This window comes from Periophthalmus magnuspinnatus, chromosome 1 (assembly GCF_009829125.3).
Source record: "Periophthalmus magnuspinnatus isolate fPerMag1 chromosome 1, fPerMag1.2.pri, whole genome shotgun sequence".
NCBI lineage: Eukaryota > Metazoa > Chordata > Actinopteri > Gobiiformes > Gobiidae > Periophthalmus > Periophthalmus magnuspinnatus.
In genome coordinates this window covers 27,311,780-27,338,686 of record NC_047126.1, presented here as the reverse complement: position 1 = coordinate 27,338,686, position 26,907 = coordinate 27,311,780, and the positions used below count along the sequence as shown (strand labels likewise).

Genomic DNA, 26,907 nt, shown 5'->3' with positions numbered 1-26,907 from the left:
CACTGGAGTATAAGTCGGATCGGAGTATAAGTCGCACTGCAGTATTAGTTGCACTGGAGTATAAGTCGGATCAGAGTATAAGTTACACTGCAGTACAAGTTGCACCATCCAAAAAATGCATAACAATGAAGAACAAAAACATATTTCACATATAAGTTGCATCTGAGTATAAGCCGCACCCCCAGCCAAACAAAAAAAAAAGTGAACTTATAATCCAGAAAATACGGTGCATTCATACACCTTTCACCTTAACACACCTTAACACGACATAACCTTAACATGGAAAATAAACTACATATACTGTGCTTTCTAAACCCTAACTTTTACATGTTGTAGACGTAAACATGGTTCAAAATCTCAAATAGTAAAATACACCTTAGCATTTATTGAATATTGTTGTCTTCTATGTGAAACTAGTCTGAACTGGTGAAATTCATTGGTCAAATCATAACTATTGTGTAATTTAGACATGTTTTGACCCTTATTAACATTACGGTTGCTAGGTAACACACCTCTACATATGTCATATCTGCTGTTACAAGCAAAATCACATCCAAAATTGGCTCTGCGCCCGGCTATCTCACTGTTAGCGTCACTACTTCCTATCCAGTTTCCTGATTCACTCTAAAATGAACAAATATTTAAAGATAAGGCAGTGAACAGGCGGTTGCGAGGTGGATGTCACTGACAACACGTTAAACACTACACAAATAAAATGAATACTTCACTGGAGGACTCTTCTGGGCTAAACGTTTACTAAAATCTTAAATCTAATGACGTTAACCGGCCTATGTTTTAGAGAAATGACTAGTCTAACCTGTCATATGCACTTTTAAGTTGTTTTACAGTTGGAATCGGGTTATAAAACTGAGTGTGAAGGTAAACGTCTCCACAAAATACAGTCCTTCCTGAAGAGCATATCTACTGGATAACTGCAGCTTAGGGCGAGGATGGAGATAGAGGAGGGGAATAAACAGGGAGATGCAAGGGCAGCAGTAATGAAGAACAGCACCAGATTAGATTAAATAAAAGGAATGGGGCAAAATTACATTAATGTCATTGCTTTTATCGAATGGATACGTCATTATGCACTAACGCTGACTGAGCAAGAGCCTCTGAGGATACAAGTGAGACCATGGGGAAACCTGATAGTCCTTAACTCTGAATGGGCACTATATCGGTGCTAATATCAGACGGAAATGTTTTTATATCTGTATCGGTTCCAAAAGAAAAAAATAAATATACGTAGCACCAATATTTGTTTGAAACAGTTAATAAATAAATGTAATATGTCATCTTTTTTATTTTTACGCTCCTATATTACACAAGATTGACTGTTTTTCATTCACATGGGCCCTTTAAATATTTTGGGTTAAAAGTGCATTATATAACTATCCTGGAGGGAGGGTCCACCACCTGCTTATCCCCATGGAGATGTTATTACTTTGCCTAGAATGTTCCACAGTCTGGCGTTAAACTTTTCATATCTTTCATTCATTCAATTACAGACTGAAAAACATACCTTCTTACTGTGAGCGATGTTGCCTCTCCACAGACGTGACCTATAACCTGGCCCTTTGGTGTCATTTGCTTGTGTCTATAGCGTGATTTAATGCCATACTGTGGAACATTCCAAGAACACAATAATATATCTATGGACAAATGTAGCTGGCAGAATCACCATCAGCTTTGGATCAAGAAAATATACAAATGGGAAAAGATGACTTAATATTGTGTCTGTCTATCTATCTATCTATCTATCTATCTATCTATCTATCTATCTATCTATCTATCTATCTATCTATCTATCTATCTATCTATCTATCTGTCCATTTATCCATCCATGCATCCATCTATTCATCCATCCATCCATCTATCTAATTCTGTCCATCCATCTGTCCATCCATCTATCTAGTTCTGTCCATCCATCCATCTGTCCATCCATCTTTCTAGTTATCATCCATCTATCTGTCCATCTATCCATCCATTTATCTATCCATCCATCTATCTATCTATCTATCTATCTATCTATCTATCTGTCCATCCATCTATCTAGTTCTGTCCATCCATCTATCCATCCATCTATCTAGTTATCATCTATCCATCTATCTGTCCATCCATTTATCTATCCATCTATCTATCTATCTATCTATCTATCTATCTATCTATCTATCTATCTATCTATCTATCTATCTATCTATCTATCTATCTATATGTCCATCCATCTATCTAGTTCTGTCCATCTATCCATCCATCTATCTAGTTATCATCCATCCATCTATTTGTCCATCTATCCATCCATCCATTTATCTATCCATCTATCTATCTATCTGTCCATCCATCTATCTAGTTCTGTCCATCTATCCATCTATCCATCCATCTATCTAGTTATCTTCCATCCATCTATTTGTCCATCTATCCATCTATCCATCCATCCATCCATTTTTCTATCTATCTATCTATCTATCTATCTATCTATCTATCTATCTATCTATCTATCTATCCATCTATCTAATTCTGTCCATCCATCCATCTATCCATCCATCTATCCATCTGTCCATCTATCATCCATCCATTATCCATCCATCTATCCGTCCGTCTATCTATCCATCCATCCATCCATCCAACACATGTAAATATGTCATGTTCTGTGTTAATATCCCGCTCCACAGAAGTAAAATACATTGTGTGTTTGTGTTTCTATTCCCACAGCCCTGGACAAGTTGAGCACCCAGCACCTGTACCACCCCACCCAGGTGGAGATCGTACAGTCCAACGTGGTGTTCGACATCAGCAGCCTCATGCTCTACGGGACCCAGGCTGTACCGGTGAGGCTCAAGATCCTACTGGACCGTCTGTTTTCTGTGCTGAAGCAGGAGGAGGTGCTGCACATCCTCCACGGGCTGGGCTGGACTCTGAGGGACTACGTGAGGGGCTACATCCTGCAGGTCAGTGGACAGTGGACACGTGACGGAGATGCTCATTTCATACACGCACACACGCCTTGTCAAAAATCTGGGACTAAACATGGACTTGACCAGGACCACACCAACACTAGGGAAGGTTCACACTTGCACAATCGCCACATCAAACTTGGGACTGAAGCACTTGGGCCTAAACTGCTTCACGTACTCACCCAAACACAGGAAGAAACATGCTCATCGAGGCTAGAGCAGTTATACGGGCAAATTTGGAGCCCACTTCCATATTAGGAATTCCGGCCGCGAGTATCATAGCAACAAAAGAGCCAATCTGGAATGAAGCTGTTGAAGACGCTGTCAATCAAACCTGTTGCTAATGCTAGCGGGAGTGACGCTGGGAAAAGAAAGCATGTTCATAGCTCGAGTTACAGACGCAAAAACGAAATGAAAGATCAGGACTAGACGAAGTACTAAACCAGGATTAGAAGACCAAACCAGACCTATACCGCAACAAAACCAAGAAGATTATTATGTCTAGAGCGCGTTACAAAACCAAATGGAATAGTTTGCTTATAAAATATGTTACTGCATCAACCTGCTTTTTGCTTTTTTCCACCACACACAAAAATCGCGTAAAAGCGAATCAAAAAATGCCACTCAACGATCGGCCACAGAGGTCCCAAGCCCAAAACCTGATATTAGCAAAGCTTTCCCTCCCAAAATGTTCCAGTTTGCCTCAATTGTTGGACCATTTTTCAGAGTGCGGGCAATACCACAAAGTGACCATTGCCACCACTTTCACCCAAAAACTCTTTGGACAAATTTCTGTGTAGTCTTTGAACAGCGACTGACCATGCACGCCACTTTAGCAAATGTTTTCCCTCACTCCAACTTGCCCTTTCTTCCCAGCCTGTCAACACCGTGCGTTTCCATGTTTTAAAAAGTGCAAAAATGTCATGCTAGCTAACTATTAAACCACTGTAGCCCGTTTCCTTTCTGATTTTTTCCCCCTATAATTGCAGTCAGACACTTTCTCAATCAGTGATGTAGGGATTTTTTTGTACTTTTTTTTTTTTTTTTTTTGAAACCCAAAGTGTTCCTGAATGAATTAGTTAAGAGCCAGTGAACATGTGTATGCGGTTAGGCTCGTGTGCGTGGTTGGGCCTATCTTTATGCATGGAGAGTGTAAGTGGAACCAGGAGTCACATGGGTTTGGGTGGAGGAGGAGGAGGAGGAGAGGATGGGGAGGAAGGGAGGTGGGGGTGTATGGAGCTTCTGTGAGGGAAAACGCTTGCAGATACACACAACGACGTCCACAAATACGCCCACGGCTTAACCAGCAACCCAAACAGCAAACAGCAGGCTGGGTTTTCACTTCTGTGCGTGTGGGTTAGCGTAATGGGAATGTGATAAGGAGCGCATAGTAGTAGTCATAGTAGTCGGAGTAGTGTTTGTGAGTGAAAGTGTATTTACTATGTGTACTATGTGTATTTAAAGCGTGTGTTACTTGTTGCTAGACTTTTTAAAGATGTGCATGGGTGGATTAGATGTAAAAAGAATCCTTACAGCAACAGCGGTGGAACGTAACGAAGTAAAAGTAGTAAAGTACTGCGCTTAAATCAATTTTAATGTGGATACTTTTTACTTTTACTTCATTTGAGAGCAGGTATCTGTACTTTTTACTCCACTACATTTTTTAACTGGACTGGAAAGTAAAATATTTTTTTGTTGAGGCTGAGGGTTTATTTTTTAACATGTTTGTAGTTTTTAGCAAACAAAAATATAAGAAATAAAACTCGCTAGGAAAAATGTATCGATTTAATTGTTTCTGTTGAGCAAAATTCAGCACAAATCTTTATCAAAATCACTGCATTTGAAGCTTTATAAGACCTCAAAATGTGTGTGAAATACTTACATTTTGCTTTTACTTAAGTAGAATTCTTCATGTGATACGTTTACTTGAGTATTTTGTGTCTGTACTTTTGCTTAAGTAACAAAATTGCGTATTTCTTCCACCACTGCAGTAGACAAATAAATTATGCAAAACTTTAGGAGGCTGGAGTGCTACTTGGATGGATTGTGTAAAGTTGTCCTTTTGATGCTCTCCAGTGTAGGGACCAGTCTCAAATAAAAAAAAAAAAATAAAAAAAAGCAGGGGCACTCAAAAAGTACAAAAGTATTAAAAGCCTTTCCACATTTAAAATCATGTGATGGGTTTTCGACCTTTCGGCCTTCATCAGGACAAACGCAAGGTGGCATTATATTATAAAAAAGGAAAATAACTGAAAAATAAATTTTAAAAAAGAATAAAAAAATAAATATTAAATAAAAAAATAAAAATATGAAAAATAAAATAAATCAAATAAGTAAAAAAGTAAGAATAAACATTTTAATACACAGGAAAACATTTATTTACCAGTCCTTCAACGCATTGCCATCAGTTAGACGTGCTATATGTACAGTCCATTGATATTTCCTATACAATATAAACAATAAAACCTTATATAATATCATTTATAGTAATGGCATTATCTGTTTAAATTATGGATTTGACTACACATTATATTTTACTACACATTTTTATTACACTTTTGATTTTTTATTTTTTCCACGACCAAAAGGAGTCCGTATGCGACCTCACCCTCTCCTCCCTCACAGTACGACCTCGTATTGCATAATTACGCGGTTCCCGTAGAGACGAACGTCCGTCTGTGTTTTGATCCGCGGGTTCTAATCGTCAGCTGGTCGGCGAACGGCTCATGTCACGCTACCGGCTAAATCCTCTCCATCTACTTCAGAGGGGCGCTTCAAAGGGGGCAGAAGCCGTAGTTTAGCTCGCGTTCACTTAAGGACAGTGTGTAGTCGTTGGAAGGCCCTATTAGCCAGTAAGTAGCTGTGAAATTCAATCATCTTTCTTTCTCCCCCAAGCCTCCGGGCAGCGCTGTGTGTCCCCGCCACTGTGTACACGGCAAGCTAAATGAGAGATCAAATGAAAAGAACAGGATCGTAGATGATATATAATAAATTGTCGTTTCCATAGCGATGCCAGAGGGAGGTTATGGGATGAGGACATGTCAGGTTTTCACTTGCACGGAATTATTTGTCAAGGTTATTTTTGAAGGTGAGGGATGCGCAGCTCGGGACAAATCCGGGTATTCCGACGAAGACAGTATCATTTAAGATTTGTGAATTTCGTCCATCAGTTCAAACGTACTAACAAGTTCTTAATGACTTTATATCTGCGCTCTATGGGTCCCCGAAGTCGTGAGATGGGTGCGAGATGGTTCATATGGCTTTAAACATGTGGGAGATGTACGTCTTCACCAACCCGTTCTTCTCCCTGGCATTTAATACGAGCTAGACAGGGCGTCTTGGTGTTTTATTGGTCATTTCCTTTGTATCCTAGCATCTGTGTATTTATGCTTTGCTGACTTTTACGTGAAGCGCTCCGGTCAGCTCAAGTTGTTTTAAACGCGCTGTATAAGTCAACTTGAATTCAATGTAATAAAATCGACTAAAACTAACATACCCTTCCCCTGTTTTCCTCCCCGTCGTCCATGATCCCTTTGTCCAGTGTGTAGCGTGTAGCGGGCAGCGGCGGTAGTGGAGGAGGAGGGCTTGGCATGTCCGCTCTGCTGTGTGCCAGGTGTCAGTGTGCCCACCCGTCAGTGATGGACCAGAGAGCGCAGGACAAGAATCTGACAGAATCTAGCCTCTCATCCCTGACCACAACACGCCAATACACACACTTATATTCCATCACACACACAAATAGGATCCATTTCTATGTAGTAGGGAAATATGGTAAAATAATGTAAAAAAAAAAAAAAAAAAAAAGGTGGGTTGTCTCTTTCAAAGTCAGATTTTTTTGGTCTTGTTAGCAAAGGGTGGGAAATAGCAACAGCCAAAGTACAATATAGAAATTTGGTGATTATAACTCAAATAACTTAACGCAAATATTTGTTTTTACCATGTTATAGTTGTTTCCCTCCTCGATATTGTCTTTGGAGTGTTCGTGCATGTTTGAGCAATCTTTAATCGCTTATTTTCAAGGCGCCATTTTGCCGATCGTATCCCGTTTTCACCGCCCACTGCTCTGTACTTACTTTGTTGATTTAACTACATTTTTGCGGTGATGCGCGTAGGATTCGGCAGCGTCGCGTGGCCATTTTGGTAGCCGCTGCTTAGACGTGGTGGCGAGCTGCAGCGACTTCTTGGTTTCATCAGTTGTCAAATTAGCGAAGTTCGGCTTCTAGACAAAATAACTACAAACCACTCTGCCAGAACACAGCCTGTTGCTTGTTTGGGTAAAAAAAGAAAAGCCTTATTTGGCCTAAAATTATCAAATGCACCAGCAATCAGCGTCAGTTAAGTTATTCTCCTTCCCAGAGCGTTAGATAAACCAAAATACCCCATTTACCAAACGCACGTGTATGTCGTAGACGGCTGTGCTATGGCTTCCATTGTTGTCGTCCGCGTTAAATCCAGTCACAGCGAGTAGCCAAAAAATCTATATCCGTATAATCCACTTGTATCGGCACATTCGCTCGTACAAAACCATGTGCCAGCGCTAAACCAATGAAATACCCGCCTAACACTGCTCCTGATTGGTCTGTCTTCCTGTCCGTCTGTATTTTAGCCAATCACCGTCAACCCCGAGTCTCATCTTGCTTCTGTTTACTTCTCAAAACGAGCAAAAACAACTTCGCAGCTCCTTTATGCTCCTGTTGTCATGACGACAGTAGAGACAGCGCCAGGGAAAGTCCGATAGTTTGGATTCGAGGGCGGTAGTGTGACCAAAAGACCGAAATAATAAAACACTTTGGACTTTTTGGACTTTCAGGTATGACTCTATAGCTCGGTCTTGTGCTGTCGTCCCAGTTCAAGTCACGGTTTAGTTCAAGTTTAGTCCAGTCCGAGGTATTTAGTTGAATATTTTTAACATATTTTCTTCCAGATGTAACCACAGAATTATGCCAATACAAGTACTTTTTGTCTTAACATTGTGCAGAGCAAGCTATTATGTTTTACTACTGAACAAATATGAAGTGTAAGTAATTCTACCCAGCGCTGGGGGAGAGACTTGTTGGGTGCCCTTGACTTTGGCAGTACCCTTACCCTCCTTTTACTCCCCTCCTTTCCTGATTTTGGACCAGGCTGCTCCTTCTCTCCTCTTCTCCTCTCCTCTCGTCTCCCACCCTGTCCTCTTTACCCCTGTCCATTGTTTCCCTTCCCTCCCTTTTTGCCCTCCACTCTCCTCTACTTCCACAACCTTCCTCCTCTTCTCCTGCCTACACACTTGGCTCCCCCCATCTCCTCTCTCTCTCTCTCTCTCTCTCTCTTCAGCTCTCTTCTTCTGTTTTTTGTGTTCTCCCTCTCGTCTCTCTGTCCTCCCTCTCCTCTTTCGCTCCCCTCCTCCCTCTTTCCCTCTCCGTCTGTCCCGTTCTCGTGTCCAGACCCCATCACCAACCAGATGCCCTGTCACTGCTCACTCCGCTGTCCGATTTGCACGCACACACACACACACATGGTATTACTATCAAGGCTGGCTCGCCTCTCTGGGTCTGTCTGCTACACTGTCTATTTTGTCTTCCTCTGTCTTATCCATGACCAAGTGAAAAATAAGCTCAAATGTGCGGAGCGAGAGAGAGAGGGGCTGGATTTGAAGCCAACATATGGGCCAAAGCGACATTCCCAGTAATGTTCTGTCCTTGTAGAACACGGAGCAGCCTCCTTTTTTATGAGATGCGGTTTTCCTGACTCCACGCAGCTTCCAGGAGACCCAGATGGAACCGCTAACGGCCCCCACCACCGTGATACACACACACACATACACACAGGGCACTAACACACAACAGGCTAACCCTAATTGTGCGCACACTTGGAGGAATGCTTATTCAAACTATCAGGACTTGGGTGTACGCACGCAGCCGCATAGCCCCGTCTGACCAAACCAAGCCCCGGGACAGGAGATAGAAGCAGGGATTTGGAGGAGTTACTAAGGCATTGTGGGAGTCAAGGGTGATGGTCAACAGGGGGCGCAGTACGGGGAAAGAAATGAAAATCAACAGATGAAAATGGTCTGGAAAGCTTTTGTTTTTCTATTTTATAAACTGTGATTTGACCCCCTATTTTTGACACTACTGAAATTGCTCTCGACTCCCTCTACTGGTAGAAAGTGGCAAGTTATATTTAAATTTTGAATCTTTTTGATCAACTAAATACAGTGTAGATTAACGTCACTCAGTTGGGTGCAATGCAAAACTAGATGATCAAGACAATTTTTAAAAAACAAAACATATTTTAAAATCGCTGGGTTTCAGATGACATCACATTTTATAGTCCAATCATATTTAATACTGATGGGGACAGCTAGAATTAATATTGTCAAAATGCAGATTGTGAGTTCTTGGGTCTAGTCGCTAATGCTTTACATTTTGGATATTTCATGGCAAAGTACAATAAAATCAACAAGGAAATCTGTCTCCATCTTAGAGTATGACGTCATCACATTCAAGAATCTGAAAACTACTAATACAGACACACTTTACCCATTAAAAGAGGAAACTACGGTGTCCCCCAAGTCTAAAATTTGACTCCATAATCTCAAAACAATCTGAACTATACATAACAACAATACGCCATAAACAAGCGACTTTTATTCTCCCCAAAACGTCTAAATATATAAAAAACAATTGTGTCACCGCAGTCCAGCTGAACACCTTCGAACACGTTTGCATGACGCCAAATTTAACAAACTACCTCCTCTATTCCGTTTTCCTCATTTACTCATTTAACAAGCAGCCCACGCAGGAGGCAGACAGTGGTTACATACAACAGTTTGCAGTCTGCAGGGGGACTGGCTGTTGTTAAGCACTGCTGAGTGTAATGTGTACATGTGTACTTACACATGTGGAATATGAGCTGTAATTACATGGATTAGCCCTCTCAGTGTTAGTGTAAGACAGGAAACCATTCCCAGTTGCAGGTGGGTCCGGGGGCCTTCGGGGAGGTACCACTTGGCTCCTCCGCAGCGCTTCACCAAAGTATTTATTGAGTTAGAGTCACGTTTCAATTTCCCCTGTCTCTTATTCAGTCGGCACGGTGCTCCGTCTCTCACTCTGTCAACTGTGAAGGTCACCATATCTCTTGATCCTTCCCTGAGAAACTTCCATTTTAGGTAGTCGTGCTCCGTGCAACAACATTTTTGGACACAATCCCCTTCTCCAATCTCCTGCATATACGGCACACTTGTAACCCTGGCTCTCCTCCCCTCCATCACCTCCCCTTCTCCCCTTCACAACCTGTTTTCTGTTATCACTACTTAATGCCTCACCCTGGGAGATGGACGGCAGAAAAAGCATTCTCCTAAGGTGGAAATTCTTCTGTTCATATGGTTATGATTTGGTGGGGAGGTCAGGCTTCACTTTTCGCTGGAAGGCTTACGACGGTCGGCTCTGTGTTGGCCGCGCTGAGCTCCGAGCACTTCAAAGGGGGCCGGCGTACTGAATCAAGGTGATACCCCCCCTCCTCAAATATACTCACACACACACACACACACACAGACACACACACGGGCCTGTCCTCCCCTCTGCTCCTAACTGTGGCCTCTCCCGGCACATTATCAATCTCTCACCTCCCTGACAGCTCCGATAAGGAAGGTATGATTTTTAGATAAGAGAAAGATAACTCATTAATGACACAAGAATTGAATTATGATGGAACAAAAATAGTAAGGACATGCCAACACCAATACACCTTTAGCTGTTCCTGGTACTTGTTTGGTTTGGTACCAGACTCCATTTGACACTAGTGATGTGATGAGCGTTGATTGAACGGTTCTTTAACGTGAATGGTTCGAACCAAATCGAAATCTTTATCGTGTTTATGCATTTTTGTACTGATCAACACAATAATCAGTACCAATGAAGTCAACACGAGTAAGAGAGATTTGCAAAATAATAATAATAATAATAATAATAATAATTGCAGTGTTGAATTTGGATTATGCATAATTCCAAAGGGTAAACACACTCCCACTCTTAGTTTGAATCAGTTTAAACACGACTGAGCCTTGGTCGTTTCTGTCTGTGATTATTTTGTTCTCACATTGGCTTCTGTCATATAAAAATATGAGATTCGGATCCCGTAAAAGAGCCTAAAGTCCCTTCATTATTGGACACAGAAGTGGAACTAGGACTGGGGCCACCGTTAGCAAAATGTACACAGAGTTTTTGTACCTTCAGTGTATTTTTTAGAATACCAATTACGCAATTTTAATATAAGTAGTAAAGTAAAGCACATTTTAAAGTTTGGCCCAGTAAGTCATTTGTAAATCACGTCACCACTCCCATTTCTTGGTATTTGCGGATTGGGCTCCTTATATTTTGCCAGCAGTGCCCAGGCCAAATACTTCGCCCTGGCGCCTTAAATACTTTCTAGCTGCAGAAGCAAGGTTATGGGTTAGATTTATGGGCAAAGTTTGAAATAATTCTCCATATAACAAATGCAGAAAAGTGTCCTGGATTCATTTACACATTTAACTTTGAGTAGTACATCAGCTCGACCGTTACACCGTATATTTGTCACAGTGTAAGTAACAATGAAATTTATTTACAATATGATCTTATAATCCCATCAGCGCTGGAACGTAAGAAAGTAAAAGTAGTCACGCCCTGTACTTAAGCAAAAGTTTTAGATATTTACTCAGTACATTTTACAGTGGATACTTTTTACTTTTACTTCGCTACACTTAAGAGCAGTTATCTGTACTTTCTACTCCGCTACTGGACTGAAAAGTAAAAGTATTTTTTATTATTGTTTGAGGCCTGCAGAAAAGGCCGAGGGTTTATTTTTAACACGTTCGTAGATTGAGTAAACAAAAATATACGAAAAATTAATCAAAATCACTACTTTTGAAGGGTTATAAGACCTCAAAATATATGTGCAAAATACTTTTACTTTTTACATTTTAGGTATGATTTTTAGATAAGTGATCGATAACTCATTTATGACACAAGAATTGAATTATGGTGGAACAAAAGGATAATATAGCCTGATGAATGTAACTAGAATATAACTTTACTTATTTTTTTTACTGATAACTTTTACTTTTCACTCTTTAAATACATTTTTAAACAAGCACTTTAATACTTTAAGTAGATTTTTTCATGTGATACTTTTACTTTTGAGTATTTTTTAGTCCAGTATCTTAATTAACAAAACTCAGTACTTCTTCCACCACTGTACGTAAAAAAGTCACAACACAATTTTAACTTTTTTAACTTAAATCAATTTGTCAAGCTCATATAAAAGCGATAAAGAGCTCTCTGGAGACTGTTGAAGTAATTACTGTACATTTGGAAATCCTTTTAATGCATTTATTACATGCTTGGTGGTCACATGTATATTTCAACATGTTATTTTAACTCGTGACGGCTGCGTATACGGTCAAGTACAGCGAATATCGTGAATATTCGATGTTACGCGACGTTTGGCGGTCTAATGAAATGTGATTGGGGAGTTAGCATGCTGCGCGGGGCGAGCGGGGGGAAGTGAAAATGATATAGCTTTAACATACACGGTCGGGTCTGGGACGTCCTGAGGGAGGATGATCAAACCGCACGATTCGCAGAGGGAAAGCCACCTTGGTCCCCCCCCCCCCCCATCTCCTCAATAAGGAGTACTTCAAAGGGGCCAGTCCTACACAGTCTTATCCCGCATGCTAGTATGGTTATGATTCCCATGGTCTTCGCTAGCGCCGCGGTTACTTAATGATGGAAATAATCTTTTTTTTTTTTTACATTTTTGTACTTGAGAATCAAAAAGAAACATTGCGGCAAAAAAATAATCGCAGACAACGCAAATGAGGCAAAACAAAGCTTTTTACATCAAGGAACTATTCACCCAAACACATTCGTTCACCGATGTACGCAGACACGAGGAGGGGTTAAGTGTCTTTCCCAAGGATGAAACGAAACGACAATATTCATCCGTAGCCGCAGGAATCATACCAACAACCTTTGGATCATTGGGCAAACACTCAACCAACTGAGCAACCGTCTCCCCTAAAATGTTTTCTGTAATATTTTGGCGCTCAATTTCGTCCCCAAATGCCACGTTCATCTGATCCTGCGTCCTTTCTCACCGCTGTAAAAAATACCGTAAGAAAAATCGAAATCTCACGTAAAATATTTCGCGTACTTGCACTGACTAAACCGTCTCTCCCCATCCACCTGCAAAGTCCAAGGGAATATGGGAATTCCCTGTCTTAACACTCTAGTCATGTCATCATTACAATAAAACAGAATATTCCCCCTGTTTTAAAACGGGACGCTCCCTCTTCCCGGTAAACCGTGTGATCCCGGCTCCTCCGATCAGCGTCTTGGGATTTTCTGTCTCCACACATTTGCTTTTCTCTTTCTATCCCTCTTTCCCGTAGAATTCCCCCAACAAGTCATCCCAACGCAGCTGTAGCCCACTGCTGTCCCCCCTTTCCTGCCTTCCTTCCTGATCTTTGGACATTAATTGAAACTGGGAAGGTGCCAACGCGAATTTTATTTACCTCAATGTTCAAAGCTTGCCGTGTTATAATTACCTCCCTTATCCTGGCTGCGTGCGCTCTTTTCCATAAGGAGGAAACGATGGTGGGATTTTGAAGTGGCATTCCGGACGGGTTTTTGTTTCCGTCGTGGAGTGGAAATTGAATTTTACTTCAAGGTCAGCGACACTAATGACAGTGTGGGAAGGTGTTGATCCAGCGGAGCACTGGTTTGTCTACTAGCATCCCTCGCTATTGATCTGGAGAGAGGGAGACACGGAGAAAGAGAGAGAACGCGAGAAAAAGCGAGGGAGAGGGTGTAGTGGCGCATTGATTGTCGCACGGAATTGTTTGGGAGAGAGGTGGAAATCATTATTGTGGTATTAGTGTTGAGACCCGATGTACAAAACGGGGTTGTGCTTAGAGATAGAATAGGCGGAAACTGAGTGTGGCAAACAAAAAAGATGAAATCAAAACTGCATTATGAAGGAAAAGTAAAAACCAGTGTGACAGCTGTGACGTTATATGTGACAGGATAACAGAGATGGTGCAGAGTTTGGGAAATCGATGATGAAAACAATGATGGATGGTTGGATACAGCTTGTAATTATGCATTTGATCATAAATAAAAGCACTCCAAAGTACTCCACACAAATCCAGTATCAGGTGTAGAAAATAGGAAACATTTCATGAGTAAGTTATTACCTCTGTATAATTGTATCTCACTGGTGGAGGTGGAGGGTCCAAAACCCACAATACACATTTTTTTCTCTACAAGGTCCTGGTGTCCACATACGACAGGGCTGTCCAAACTATGGCCCGGGAGCCAAATGCGGCCCTCAGACCAATTTTTCTTGGCCCTCATGCCTCCTCCTAAACTGGCCCAATTGATCAGGAAGTATTTTTACTACAAATTGAGGCGATTCTACCTCTATAACCTGAATAACATCACGTTGTATTGTGACACAGACCTAAAAATAAAGTCTTCCAAGCTGTAGCGGTACAGTGTTTCTCTCAAACTTGGGTTAAATGCACTATTTGACTCCCTGTATTGACACTGGTCTATGGCAGCTTCAAATATGTTTCAGTATGTGGCCTTCGAGGGAAAAAGTTTGGACACCTCTGACATACGAGGTTGTTAAACTGTCACTTAAAGGCGACAGAAGAGTATGACACTTTATAGTTTAGATTCAAGAAAAACTCATCATGATTCCAATGCGATTTTATTTTGTTAATCAAAATGATTAAAAAGTAGAACGAATGTCCTCATATGTAAAAAGATAATTGTTTATTTTTACACTCATCCGGTCCCAATCAGCCCAAATAACAAAAATAAATGAATAAAGCACGTGCCATGAAAGAACTCGGGTCTATTTGTCACTTACGGGATTGAGGATTATGGATTGTGGCTATACCAGCTCTGATCTCATCACATCTCGGAAGCTAAACGAAGCTGTGCATGGTTAGTACTCGGATGGGAGACCGCTGGCAGGTGGCATAGTTGGGCGCTGTGTCATTGCGTCCTTAGGCAAGACACTTCAAACACATTGCCTAATATGAAAGTGGTGTTTTTGAGCGTCGGAGAGTGATGGCGCAGATTGGCAGCCTTGTTTTCATCAGTCTGCAGGGCGTGACGTAAAGCGCTTTAGGTAGCTTGAAAGGTGCTACATAAATTCCATGATTAATTAATAGTCTTTCTCTTTTTAGTCCCTGCATTCTCTTTTGTACAAGTGTAGAAAGTTGAGTTTTGTCACTTTCCATGTTACATCAGCAGCTCGTTAAAAGTTATCCAGCTAAAATACTACCTCCTGCACCAGAAACCCACCCACTGAAGCAAACATACATCCAGTCACTCTTATGATTCAGTGGTTCTGGTACTCTGTGGTTATAGTCCCGGTTTGTCCCTCCCGCAGTGAGACTGAATGAGTGTCACTTCCCTCCCGAATGGAAACATTTACAGGCTCAGTGGAGAAGCTCTCGGTCATAAAGTAGCAGGGGAGGAATGAAGGCAAGAGGCTGGAGAGGAAAAGAGGACACAGGTACAAGAACCTCACACGTAAAGCCACACGTCCCGTCCCCATTGCCTCTTTGATTCCTCAGCTGTCAATCACAAAAGACGGGAGCCAATTGGAAATAACCCGCCTCTCTCTTCAGTGGCTTTTTCTCCTTAGTGAGCAAGATTTACAACTAAGGATTCAAGCAGACGAGGAGACAAGTGAAGAGAATTGGGATGAAGCCAGACTGTACTTTGCCATTTCTGCAGTTTTGTTTATAGGTGATGACTCCTTAAAGTTTGGAATCTGTCTCAAAGGCGCTTTTGGGAAAGAATTGCTAATTTGCCGAACAGATGTTTTCTTTGGTAGTTGTTAGCGGCACAATGGCAAAGTGGTTTGTAGCTTAAACCTTAAGCTAGAAGTTCATGGTTTTGTTCCTTGACTTGTTGGATCAGCTCTGATTTCCCCACATTAATCTGAAACCTGATCTATATTATACTGTTTCCTCACCGCAAACATACCTGGAGTTGCGTTTTGTTTCACTTACTGGAAGTGCTCCACTGTGTTTTTAAATTCCATACACTTTCACTAGAATCATTTGGATAATTTCAGACTTGGAACTGCCAATTTACTGAACAAAAGGTAAATGGTTCAGATGTTAACTGGGAAACTATCGCCTTATGACATCACAGGGTGGAACAGAGCATTTTGAGTTTTAGAGATTCAAATAGAGTTACTTAAACAAGTGGGAATGAAACAAAACACAACTCCATCTATGTTTTTGATGAGGTACAACAGCGTTATAACGTGGCTTGAAGCTCACATGAGTCAGTAATCCGTAATGTAGGATCTTTTAATAAACAAACCATTAACTGCCACACACATGTAGAGTAGATACAGCCCTAGATGCAAAATGGGGACTTGAAACTCTTCTGACTTTATAAAATAACTTTTGGTCAGTCCAGGCAGCTCTTTTGGACACAGTGTTTGGTGATATGTTATTGTCAGAAGTTTCACAATTTTATCATGGGCCATTAAATTCATTGTTATGGTCCAGCAATAGAACTCCATAGAGAACTACGTTAACCATGACCATTGAGTATGTGTCTCAGTCCAATCTACGTAGTGAAATAAGTGTTACTTGGCACTTTTAAATCTGAAATATTCAGATTATAACAGAAAAGGAGCATATTCACAATTGTGTTAGCCTCAACAAAATGTCGCAAGAAACATCTTGCCGTCAGATGCATATCAAGAAAATATGGGGTCGAGACATTTGGATATTGTTACATTCCTAATTTTAGACAACTGGAATCAGCTTTGGCCATGAAAAAATTAAGAAAAAAAACAAAAACACAAAACACACAAATATTGATTCATCTCTAATTCATGTTTTGTTTTTGTTTTTTGTTGTTTTTTTGTACTTTGATAGGATTTGGGCTGTATAAGTTTGAATTCTGGACTTCTATGACTTATTATAGATACAAACTTAAGTGTTTGTTTCTGTTATTTATCTATTGTTTTTCACAATATTGTACTTTTGAAATAGTTTTTTAGAAGATAATTCTGCTCTATGCTTTGGTTTCAGTATGGTTGTTTTTCGTCTATGTCAATAAAAAAAATTAAAAATAAATAAATAAAAAAGTATTATAAACCAATCCCAATTTCTACCATTACAGTTAAAATGATAAAAAATGTAATGTTCGGCTATAAAAACTGATAATTCTACAGTGGATTAAATACAAACTGCTTGATTCAAGAACCAAAATTATGATTAGCTCGTTCATTAGCATTTACACTGCAAAACTGACTACGAGCTGCTCACTGCGTGCTGAAAATCATACGTATGCATCTACTGCTTTCTAAACAATACCACCTTACCTTACTTCTATTTCCATATCCGTGACTCTCTTCTACCAATTGGGCTGACGTGTTGCGCTCAAGCGGCTTTATTAAGCAGCTAGCACAGGTATAAGAATGCGATGACTACCCCTCTCACATTCTTTCTCCACATACCCTGCACCAATTGGTCTGGCTTGACTTCCCTCCGACAGCAGAGACGGCGGGCGCGAGGAGCGGAGAGGAAGTGGTGTGCAACATCCACTCCGAAAGACCTTGGAAGCCTCAAAGTCAGAACTCCAGCCCACTCCCGCTCTGAACGGCTATTAGCATTAGCACGCTTAACCGACCTAAAGACATTTTTTTAGTTTGTTTGTTTGTTTTTATTCCCCGACATGCCAATAAACAATCAGTGCATTAAGCGGCAAAGCAAATGGAATCAATTCATCCAGTTTTGCGCAGATGAGTGCAGAAAACGAGGCGTGAAGCAGGCGCGCTAGCTGTTTGGAGTGGCTAATTAGGAGCCCATTACAGGGTCTCTCAGCATGGTACGGCCCTGATTGTTTATTAGAATTTCACTGAGGTAACGGGGAGCTGAGAGCGAAAAAAAGAAAAACTGGGCTAATAGTAGTAATAAATGGATAATAAATAGATTGCTAGCAGACGCTACACGTACACACTCATCGGGCTGCCTCCGGGCTTGCTGCAAAAAGAGCTCTTGTAAAAGTAAGGAAAAAAAATCTTTACCAGCGCTAGCATATGCCCCGGCTCCGTGCTATTAAAGACTGTCTTATTAAATGGGTAAGTGGATGGGACCACCGGGTGAGGGTTGCTGTCACTGGCACGTTGCTGCTCGCTGGACGGAGCGCTGCAGTCACCGGAAATGATGGTCAGAGATGAAAAAAGTATTAAATCAGCCAAAAAACACTGGAGTTAAGAGTGTGTGTGTCTGAGTTTGTCTGTGGGTGTGTGGGTGTGTGTGGGTATTCGTCATATTGCGGTGAAGTATGTATACACAGTTACTTCATGGGCACCGTCAGCTTTATGGGGACCAAAAATAATTAAAGTGAGGAGCAAAGGGAAGGAGTCAGAGTGTCAAAACGAAAGTAAAAGTTGTAAAACATCTTAATACACTGTGTTTTTTGGCAAATATAGCATTTTCCAAACACTAAAATAACATGGTGATCTAAATGTGTTATATGTCAACAGGTACAAGTAAGATACCCCCTCTTTAAGTTTAGGCAAGTAGTAATTAGTAAGTGGGTCAAATCTGTGAAGAGGCAAAACGTAACTTGCAATTTCATCAATTTGAGAAATATATGATATCAATGCAATGCCATACTGTGGAATATTCCAAGCAAAGCAAAACCATCTCCATGGAGACAGCAGGTGGTGTAATCTCCACCAGTAAATTCACTCTAAAAACAGTTGATATAATTTAACATAATCTTTTGCTGTGGAACCTGAACAACATAGGCCATAGGGGTTATGTCTACCAGGAAAGTTACGCAGTGCATCTTTAAAGGGCCTATATTGCACTCTTTCTAATCTATGTTATAATGTTTTTTCCTCATACATCTTTGCTAGAATAATCTGGGTAATTTTATTTTTGGAGTTGCCGATCTCTACTGAACTAAAGGTAAAAGGAGCTGTTAACTTGAAAACTACTTTGTGACATCACAAGGTGGAACAGAGGATTTTGAGCTTTGGAGATGTAGACAGACTAATAATAAACATGCGTGAATGAAACAAACCACAACTCTAGGTATGTTTTTGACGAGGTAACAACATTTTAACATGGTCTTTAAAGTTAGAGTGAGTCTGTAGGAAATTAATGGAAGCCAATGTGATGTCCCCACAAAACACCATGAACTGTGTGTGTGTATGTGCGTGTGTGTGTGTGTGTGTACATGTGAGAAAGAGAGGGGCAAAGTCAGTAATCACCAAAGACACCGGGGCATTGTGGGAGCAGGATCGATGTGTTGCTACAGGTGACTGCCCTCAGCACAATCACCACAGAGATCTGGTGGAACTTCTCCTCCTGTTTCCTCAGACTCTCCCCAGACACGCTGCTCTCATCCCGGGCTTCTGCGGCTCAATGCCAGCTCTGCTCTGGTGCCTGGTACTGCCTCCACCTCCCTCCACACACACACACACACACACACATGCATACTTGTGTTCTTACTCAAAAGTGCACTTGAAATAACTGCTTGGAGAGCTTGTGCGCAGCCAGGCTTACTGTTGTGCGTGGTAAGTGGTAAGTAAACATAGATAAGGATAATCAGGGGGTGGTCCCAGGAGGTATGCAACTATTTCAGAGACCACAGTCGCGTGGCATTGTGCGTGTGTGCCCTCTCAGCTTTTGTCAGTGTTTTTTTTTTGCTTGTTTATTTATTACAATCCCCATTTTTGTACCCAATCATCAGCTAATCTGCCCTAGGTCCATTCAAAAGTACTACAGTTGTCATACTGAAATTTTACTCCATCGATCTGTCTTTTGTACTTTCTGTCAGTGGTGGAGCGTAACAAAGTAAAAGTACTAAACTACTGTACTTAAGTAAACATTTTAGTGAATACTTTTTACGTTTATTTCACTACATTTGAGAGCAGATATGTGTACTTTCTACTCTGCTACATTTTGAACAGGACTGAAAAATTAAAGTATTTTTTATTATTGTTTGAGACCTTCTGAAAAATCTGAGGAGTTTAAATACAGCACAGTTTAAATAAAAAAAATTTAAATAACTACATTGAACGCAAAATACTTTTACTTTTTACTCTCTTTTACTTTTTACTTTAATACTTTTACCTAAGTAGATTTTTCATGTGATACTTTTTCTTTTTATTGAGTATTTTTTTGCTCCGGTATCTCTACTTTTAAGTAAGTAACATCTTAAGTAACAAAACTGAGTACTTCTTCCACCACTGGTTTTATCATTTTTATGTTTCTTTTATTTGTAATATCGATTATTGTTCAAATGAGTATCTAGTATTGATTTTAGTATTATTTTGTATCAGTTTGAGTTTCAGTTTCATAATTTCATATACAGACATGTCATAAAAATAATATAGTTTTCCAAAAAATGCTTTAGTGTCAGTTCACCGTTCCATAAAAGTAGTGTCAAACTTCAAAACAACAAACAAAAAAATTGAAATCCCCTCACTTTCTTGCCAGTACAAGCATTAGATTTCATAGCGATATGTGACAACAGGATGAGGAGCTCGTAGCTACATGAGTGCCCTTTTGACAGTGTTGCTAAAAACCGTTAAACGCAACAGGCCGAGAATGACGAAGGTGTGAACTCACTGTCACCCGCTGTCAGAGCACCCACATAGAGTCGTCAGTGCTCAACAATAACCCCGTGCGGGAGTCACTGAACAATGTGCCAGAGGTCCTGACAATCTGACAATGGCTTTGCTGTAGCTGCAGTCTCACATGGAGCACTGGTTCACACCTTAGTGGAGTGGAGTGTGTTTTGTTATAGGCTGCTGTCTCCATCTTGATCCCTGACAAATTCCAGCCCACTGAGGTGACACAGTACAAAGCGTTTTCCCACTTTGCCAAGCTGACAAAGGTAATTACCGTGCTAGGATACCGGGATCAGCCCCGAGATCAGGAGTTCTTAGCACCCCGAGCTCCACAGCCTCTACTGTCCCGTAGGAAAGAAACCCTCCGCTTCAGCTCCCTTTCAATTCACCTGGTCTCAAAAACACGCTTCAAAGCTTTGTTAGAAATGCCATCGAACTCCTGCAGTGTAAAAAACAGTGCGTAGTACTCATTTACACACTAAAACAGACTATATAACAGTATTTAAAAAGACATATTGTGCTTGTGTCTGCAATATAGTTATAATGTATGACACGTGGATCATTATGTTATCATTTGGACATTTCAAAATCACATTATTCATCTTAAATGACCGTTAGAAAACTGCGGTACACGGTGGACACTGGCGTTGCTGTTGGAACCTCCAATGAAAAGCTAAAGATCAAGCTAGCAAGTCATGGATTTTTTTTCATTTATAGCAAAATGACAATATGACGCTGCTGAATATTACGCGTATCACCAATTAAGAAATCAAAATTGGAGTAAGTAAATACAAAACAGTGGGTGTATGTCTGTGATGGTACAAACGAGGGTTGATCAGCATCATGGCGTCTTGAAAATAAGCGATTAAAGATGCTTAAACATGCACGAATCACTCTCACATGGTTAAAAGCTTTGAAAAGTCGATTTTGCGGGATAGGTGCTGCTTTAAAACTCGTCCTGTAGTGACATGTGACCGCGTTCACACTTTCACATGCTTGTACTCAACACACAATCTTTGGTCTCTTTTGGCATGATTTGTGTTCTAAAAATAACAGTTTTGAGGGCCTTTACTCTGGCGTGGTGACAGCAGCTTGCCTTAGTGTACCGGTGCGCTGAATTCCACCGCATTAAGACCACATCAGTTCCTTCAGCTCTTTTGAAATAAGTCATTTTTTTCACTTATCAGAGCTCAGTCGTAAGCTCCCTTTATGGGCATGTTTGGCTAATCTCGCTACTGGCCTCCTCGGGTTTTAAGTTGAAACAGGTGTTGTGCTCAAAACGCAATCACGTATTAGACCAGGCACCTCCGCTCGTACTCCTCCGAGCGGCTGTTTTCTTTGGAGATTCTTTCTTGGCGACTGGGCGTGCAGCTTTTTCATGTGAGATGGAGATGGAGAAGAAAAGTAATTAAAATAGAACAAAAGGAGAGTCGTGTGATAATGCACAACATGGGGTAAAACTGCATTTGTACTGGTGTGTCGGTTTGCAGTCCATGCCAAAATGTGTAATTCTTTAGCTGTAGGTTCTTCTGACCGTGGAGTTTGATCAGGGTCTCAAGATGGTCTGGACCCTGGAGCTTATAGAGAAGTGGACTGAGTGTGACGTCACCCACAGCGTTCAGCTCCAGTCAAATGAAACTCACCAAGGCCAGCTGATATGGGGCAAATTTGGAGCCAAGTTCAAAGAGCCAATCCGTAGCAAGGCTGTTGAAGGTAACACTGCTGCTTTAACAGGTAGCAGGCGCTTAGCAACGCTGTCAGTCAAACCTGTCGCTAATGCTAGCGGAAGATGATCACTTCCTATTTGGAACATGGCAGCTAGCAGGTTAGCTATGTCCATTTAAATATACAGTCTATGGTCTGGATATTACACGTCTGTCGTCCATTGAAGGGCAGATCAAATACAAAAGAAAAGTGACAAAGCAATCGCTTATTTTCAAAGCAATCGCTTATTTTCAAGACACCATTTACTCAGAACACCACCACCAGCGTATGCCCCCTGCATCCAACACTCACTTAGATGCACTTAGACTGTGCACAGCTGTCTGATTTTGTTACAATGTGACAATAAACTCTATGGGGGAAAAACTTTTATTTTCTTTTTAGTAACATGAATAATGTTGGGTACCCCACCAAGAAAATATTACGCAATTTTCTGATCAATGTTATAATGTTATTTCTTCATCAAAAACATACCTGGAGTTTTGTTTCATTGACACATGTTGTTTCATTTAACATACAAGCCCTGCATATTTAGGCTGATTTCTTCTCTCAAACAGGAAACACATCACCTTGTGATGTCATGCGCTAATACAGGAAGTGCTCCATTGTGTTTTTGAACTCCATACTTCTTCACTGGAATCATTTGGATAATTTCAGGCCTGGAATCTGCTAAACAAAAGGTAAAAAGTAGCCGTTAACTTGAAAACTCCCACAAGGAGGAACAGAACATTTTGAGCTTTGAAGATGTGGACAGACTGATAATAAAGTGTTACTCAACCAAGTGTGAATGAAACAAAACACAACTCCGGAAATGAGTTGATAAGGTGTTCTCAGTGTTCTCTTATGGTGTTTTTTTGTGTAATATAGGACCTTTATCCAATTATTTTTTCTTTCAATTCTTTCCATTATTCATTTTTAAATAGACTGTCCAAAGGTCAGGTGTTGTTACAAGCTACATAAAGTCTTCAAAATGCTCAGAACAAGTGTTGAACTGGCACCAGCCCAGCCAGGACAAAAGTCAAGTCAGGTGTGGAGCTATAGTCATCATTCTCTCTGTTCTTTCTATGGGAGCGAGTGTGTCAGCACGTAGTAGGTTAGTTTTACTGTCCGCCTTAAACTAAAAGTAGTCTAAAGCAAAAATCAATCTGGCATGAGATTCAGTACCGGGCTGTGCTTTGGTCCCCTCCGCCACTCCTCTCTCTGCTCCTGCTTTTCTTCCATTTTCATGTCAGAGGATAGAGAGATTAAAGAAAGGCCATGTCTCACAGCGGTGCAAGTGCCATCAGTCAAAAGCGGGCCGTGCCAAGCCGCTCTGTCTCTTCTCTGCTCCCTATCTTCTGCATACACATCATCCCCTAGCGCTCTCTGGCCCGCGCTCCTCTTCAGACCACGCACACACACGCACAGCACTCCCATGATTTACTGACCCGGGTCGGTATCAAGCGCCGTTGTCCACATATGTGCGCAGTGTGCACGGCGGCGGCCACATCAAATGCTCCCAGACAAGCGCCCATCCGTTCTCCCGCATTGGGAAAAGAAAACAGAAAAAAGACAACATTTAAAAATTTCAATATCGCAAAAAAGTATTTATACGTGTAATGGCTGGAGTATCTGTATAGTACTTTACGATTTTGATTATGCTGTCAGTGGAGTTAAAGGTACACAACCTGCTTGTCTAACTCAAGATGATGTTGCATTTTAATGTGTTTTGATTACTCAGAAATGCCTTGAAAATTACGCTTTCTTACTGTGAGTGGGCTTGCCTTTCCACAGATCTGACCTGCTGTGGTGTCACCTGCCTGTCTCCTTGATAATAGATGCATTGACTGTGGAACATTCTTGGCAAAGCAATTAAATCTGTGAGTTTAAGACATGTTATGATGCTGCTACCTCAGAGTTGTGTTTTGTTTCATTCACACATGTTTGAGTAATCTTTTGTTATTAATCACAGCTCAAAATGCTTTGTTCCACCTTGTGATGTCATGAAGTGGTAGCTTTCAAGTTAACAGCTCCTTTTACCTTTTGTTCTGTGGAGATTGGCAACTCCAGAGCTGAAATGATCCAAATGATTCCAGTGAAAGTGCATGGGGTTTAAAAACACAGTGGGGCACTTCCTGTATCACCACATGACATCACAAGGTGGAACAGACTGTTTTCCGTTTGAGAGAAGAACTCAGTCTAAATATGCAGGATTTGTGTGTCAAACATGTGTGAATGATCAAAACACAACTGCGGGTATGTTTTTAATGAGGAAACATCATTATAACAGATCAGGTGTAATCTTTGACTCACCCAAGCTTATTCCGTACTAACAAATCTGGAAAACTTTATATCTGGCGACTTTGTGAAACCTTTGTGACTATTCAAAACTCAAGTGATTTTAACTCTTGTCTTTTTGCGGTAAAAAAATAAATAAAATAAAATGATAGCAAAGCAAAGGCCAGCTACATCTGGCACCATGTCTGTACTTAAGGTTTCCAAGTATGCGTCTGGGGAGGAGGTCTGCTGGGACGAGCGCGGGCGGCTTGGAAGCACTAGAAAGGATGTCACACTTGAAATTTATACGGTGCGGTTCAGGGAGCAGCCGCTGTAAATTGACAAGTGATGCTTGTGAGCAGCGTTAGCCGTCTGTTCCCCTCGCTCTCATCCTCCATCTTTTTCCGCTCATCTTTTCTTTTTGGGCGAGCGCATGGCTGTTACCGCTTACATCTGTGCGCTAGCCCCCCAGCGCTATTGTTAACGGGTGAGAGATCCAAAAACAAGGGATACGGAGCGGTGGGGAGACGGAGGGGGAGAGCGGGTGACAGAAGACAGGGAGAGGCCAAAAACTGGTGTCTGTGGGAAAAAGAAAAAAAAAGTTGTGGTTTTATTGTTTGGGGATTTGAGCGTTGAACAGCTTGATGTGGCTAAGGTAAATGCACAGATCTGAGTTATAGTTGTTTTTTTTTTAATATATATGTAGTTTCATGCAAAAATGTACACAGTTTAGGAATAGATGTTCTTTTTAATTAATTACAACAATCACACTCTGCAAACAAATCCAGTCTTTTAATTTTAATTTTAATGTTCTGCAGCTTTTTTTTTTTTTTTTTTTTTTTTTTTTAGAATAAATTAATGCAAATATTAAAGCTTAGAAATGTGCAAACACTGACTGAGCAAATAGCCAAAAAGCTGGGAATCTGTCTTGCCACACTGAGGTCACCATAATACCGTACACGTAAGCCGCAACGTAACGCCTTAGCCACCCTGAACCACAACAAATAAAGTCAACACAGAAAAAAATACACTTTAAACAAAAAAAACAAAACACACATTTCACATCTTTGCGCTCTCCAAGCCGACAGCCTTCATACGTGTATCCGTGCCACGGTTTGATGGAGTCATTCTACTGGATAAATGTCGCTAATGGTAGCACTCTGTTAAATAATGCAGGATGCGCGTTCTGTGTCCCCCCTCTCCCGGGTCCCAGCGCTGCGTTTGAGTGACAGTCACATGAGCCACCAGCCTGGTCCATTTCCTCTGTCTGCTCAAGTAACAGGACACCGGGCGCACTAGCATGTCAGCGCCGCGGCATGCTAACAGCCTGACATGTGAAGAGACGGTGACAGCAAAAAATGACACGGACATGCACAGACAGCATTTAGATACACTAGCGGTCAAAATCTGGACACACGTCATGTATTTTTTACTTTTTAAAGAATCAAAACTATGAATGGACATATTTGCAATGTGGTAAACAAATATTAAACTCAAAATAACTCAAAATAATTTGTTTTAATCACTACTTTGGTCTATACTTTGACCCTGACAAGACACAGCTCAAGTGACTTTTTCCCGTATTTGTCACATAACCAATGATAATGTTATTTCCCTCCAGTAATAATAAAAAAATAAAATAAAAATAAAATAAATAAGGGTCCTATATTACACAAAATTAACTCTTGTGAGATTTAAATCATGTTATAATGCTATTACCTCCTCAAAAACATACCTGGAGTTGTGTTTTGTTTCATTCACACATGTTTGAGTAACATTATTATTAGTCTGTCTACATCCCTAAAGCTCAAAATGCTCTGTTCCACCTTGTGATGTCATGAAGTACATTTACCTTTTACCTTTAGTTCAGTACAGATTGGCAATTCTAGGGCTGAAATTATGCAAATGATTCTAGTGAACATGCATGGAGTTTGAAAACACAGAGGAGCACTTCCTGTATCACCACATGACATCACAAGGTGGAACAGAGTGTTTTCTCTTTGAGCCCAAATATGCGGGTTTGCGTGTTAAACATGTGAATGAAACAAAATACAACTCAGGTATGTTTTGTGATGAGGAAACAACATTATAACAGATCAGAAAATAGCGTAATATGGGCCCTTTAACAGTCACTCTCCTCACGTACCCCTCCTCTCCGCAGATGTACCAATCCACTCTACAACTAGAAACACGCTGTCACATCTGGGCCTCGCTGGGAGCCATGAGAGGCAAATAATAGACCACAAATACGTGTGCGGAGCAGACAGGATCTCTCACTCTCTCCCTTCACACGTGAAATGTCACAGGCCCGACATCAGTACGGAAG

The 26,907-nt window shown here is 40.9% G+C and overlaps 1 protein-coding gene across 6 annotated transcripts in view; it reads left to right on the top strand.

The window, feature by feature from the left end:
* bnc2 (basonuclin 2) overlaps window positions 1-26,907 on the top strand; it is a 247,329-nt gene that overhangs the window by 193,542 nt on the left and 26,880 nt on the right. For all 6 annotated transcript variants that reach the window (XM_055224212.1, XM_055224207.1, XM_055224206.1 and 3 more), the window contains one exon: window positions 2,713-2,948. In XM_055224212.1, the coding sequence (XP_055080187.1) occupies window positions 2,713-2,948 (236 nt within the window). The remainder of the gene's footprint in view (window positions 1-2,712; window positions 2,949-26,907) is intronic.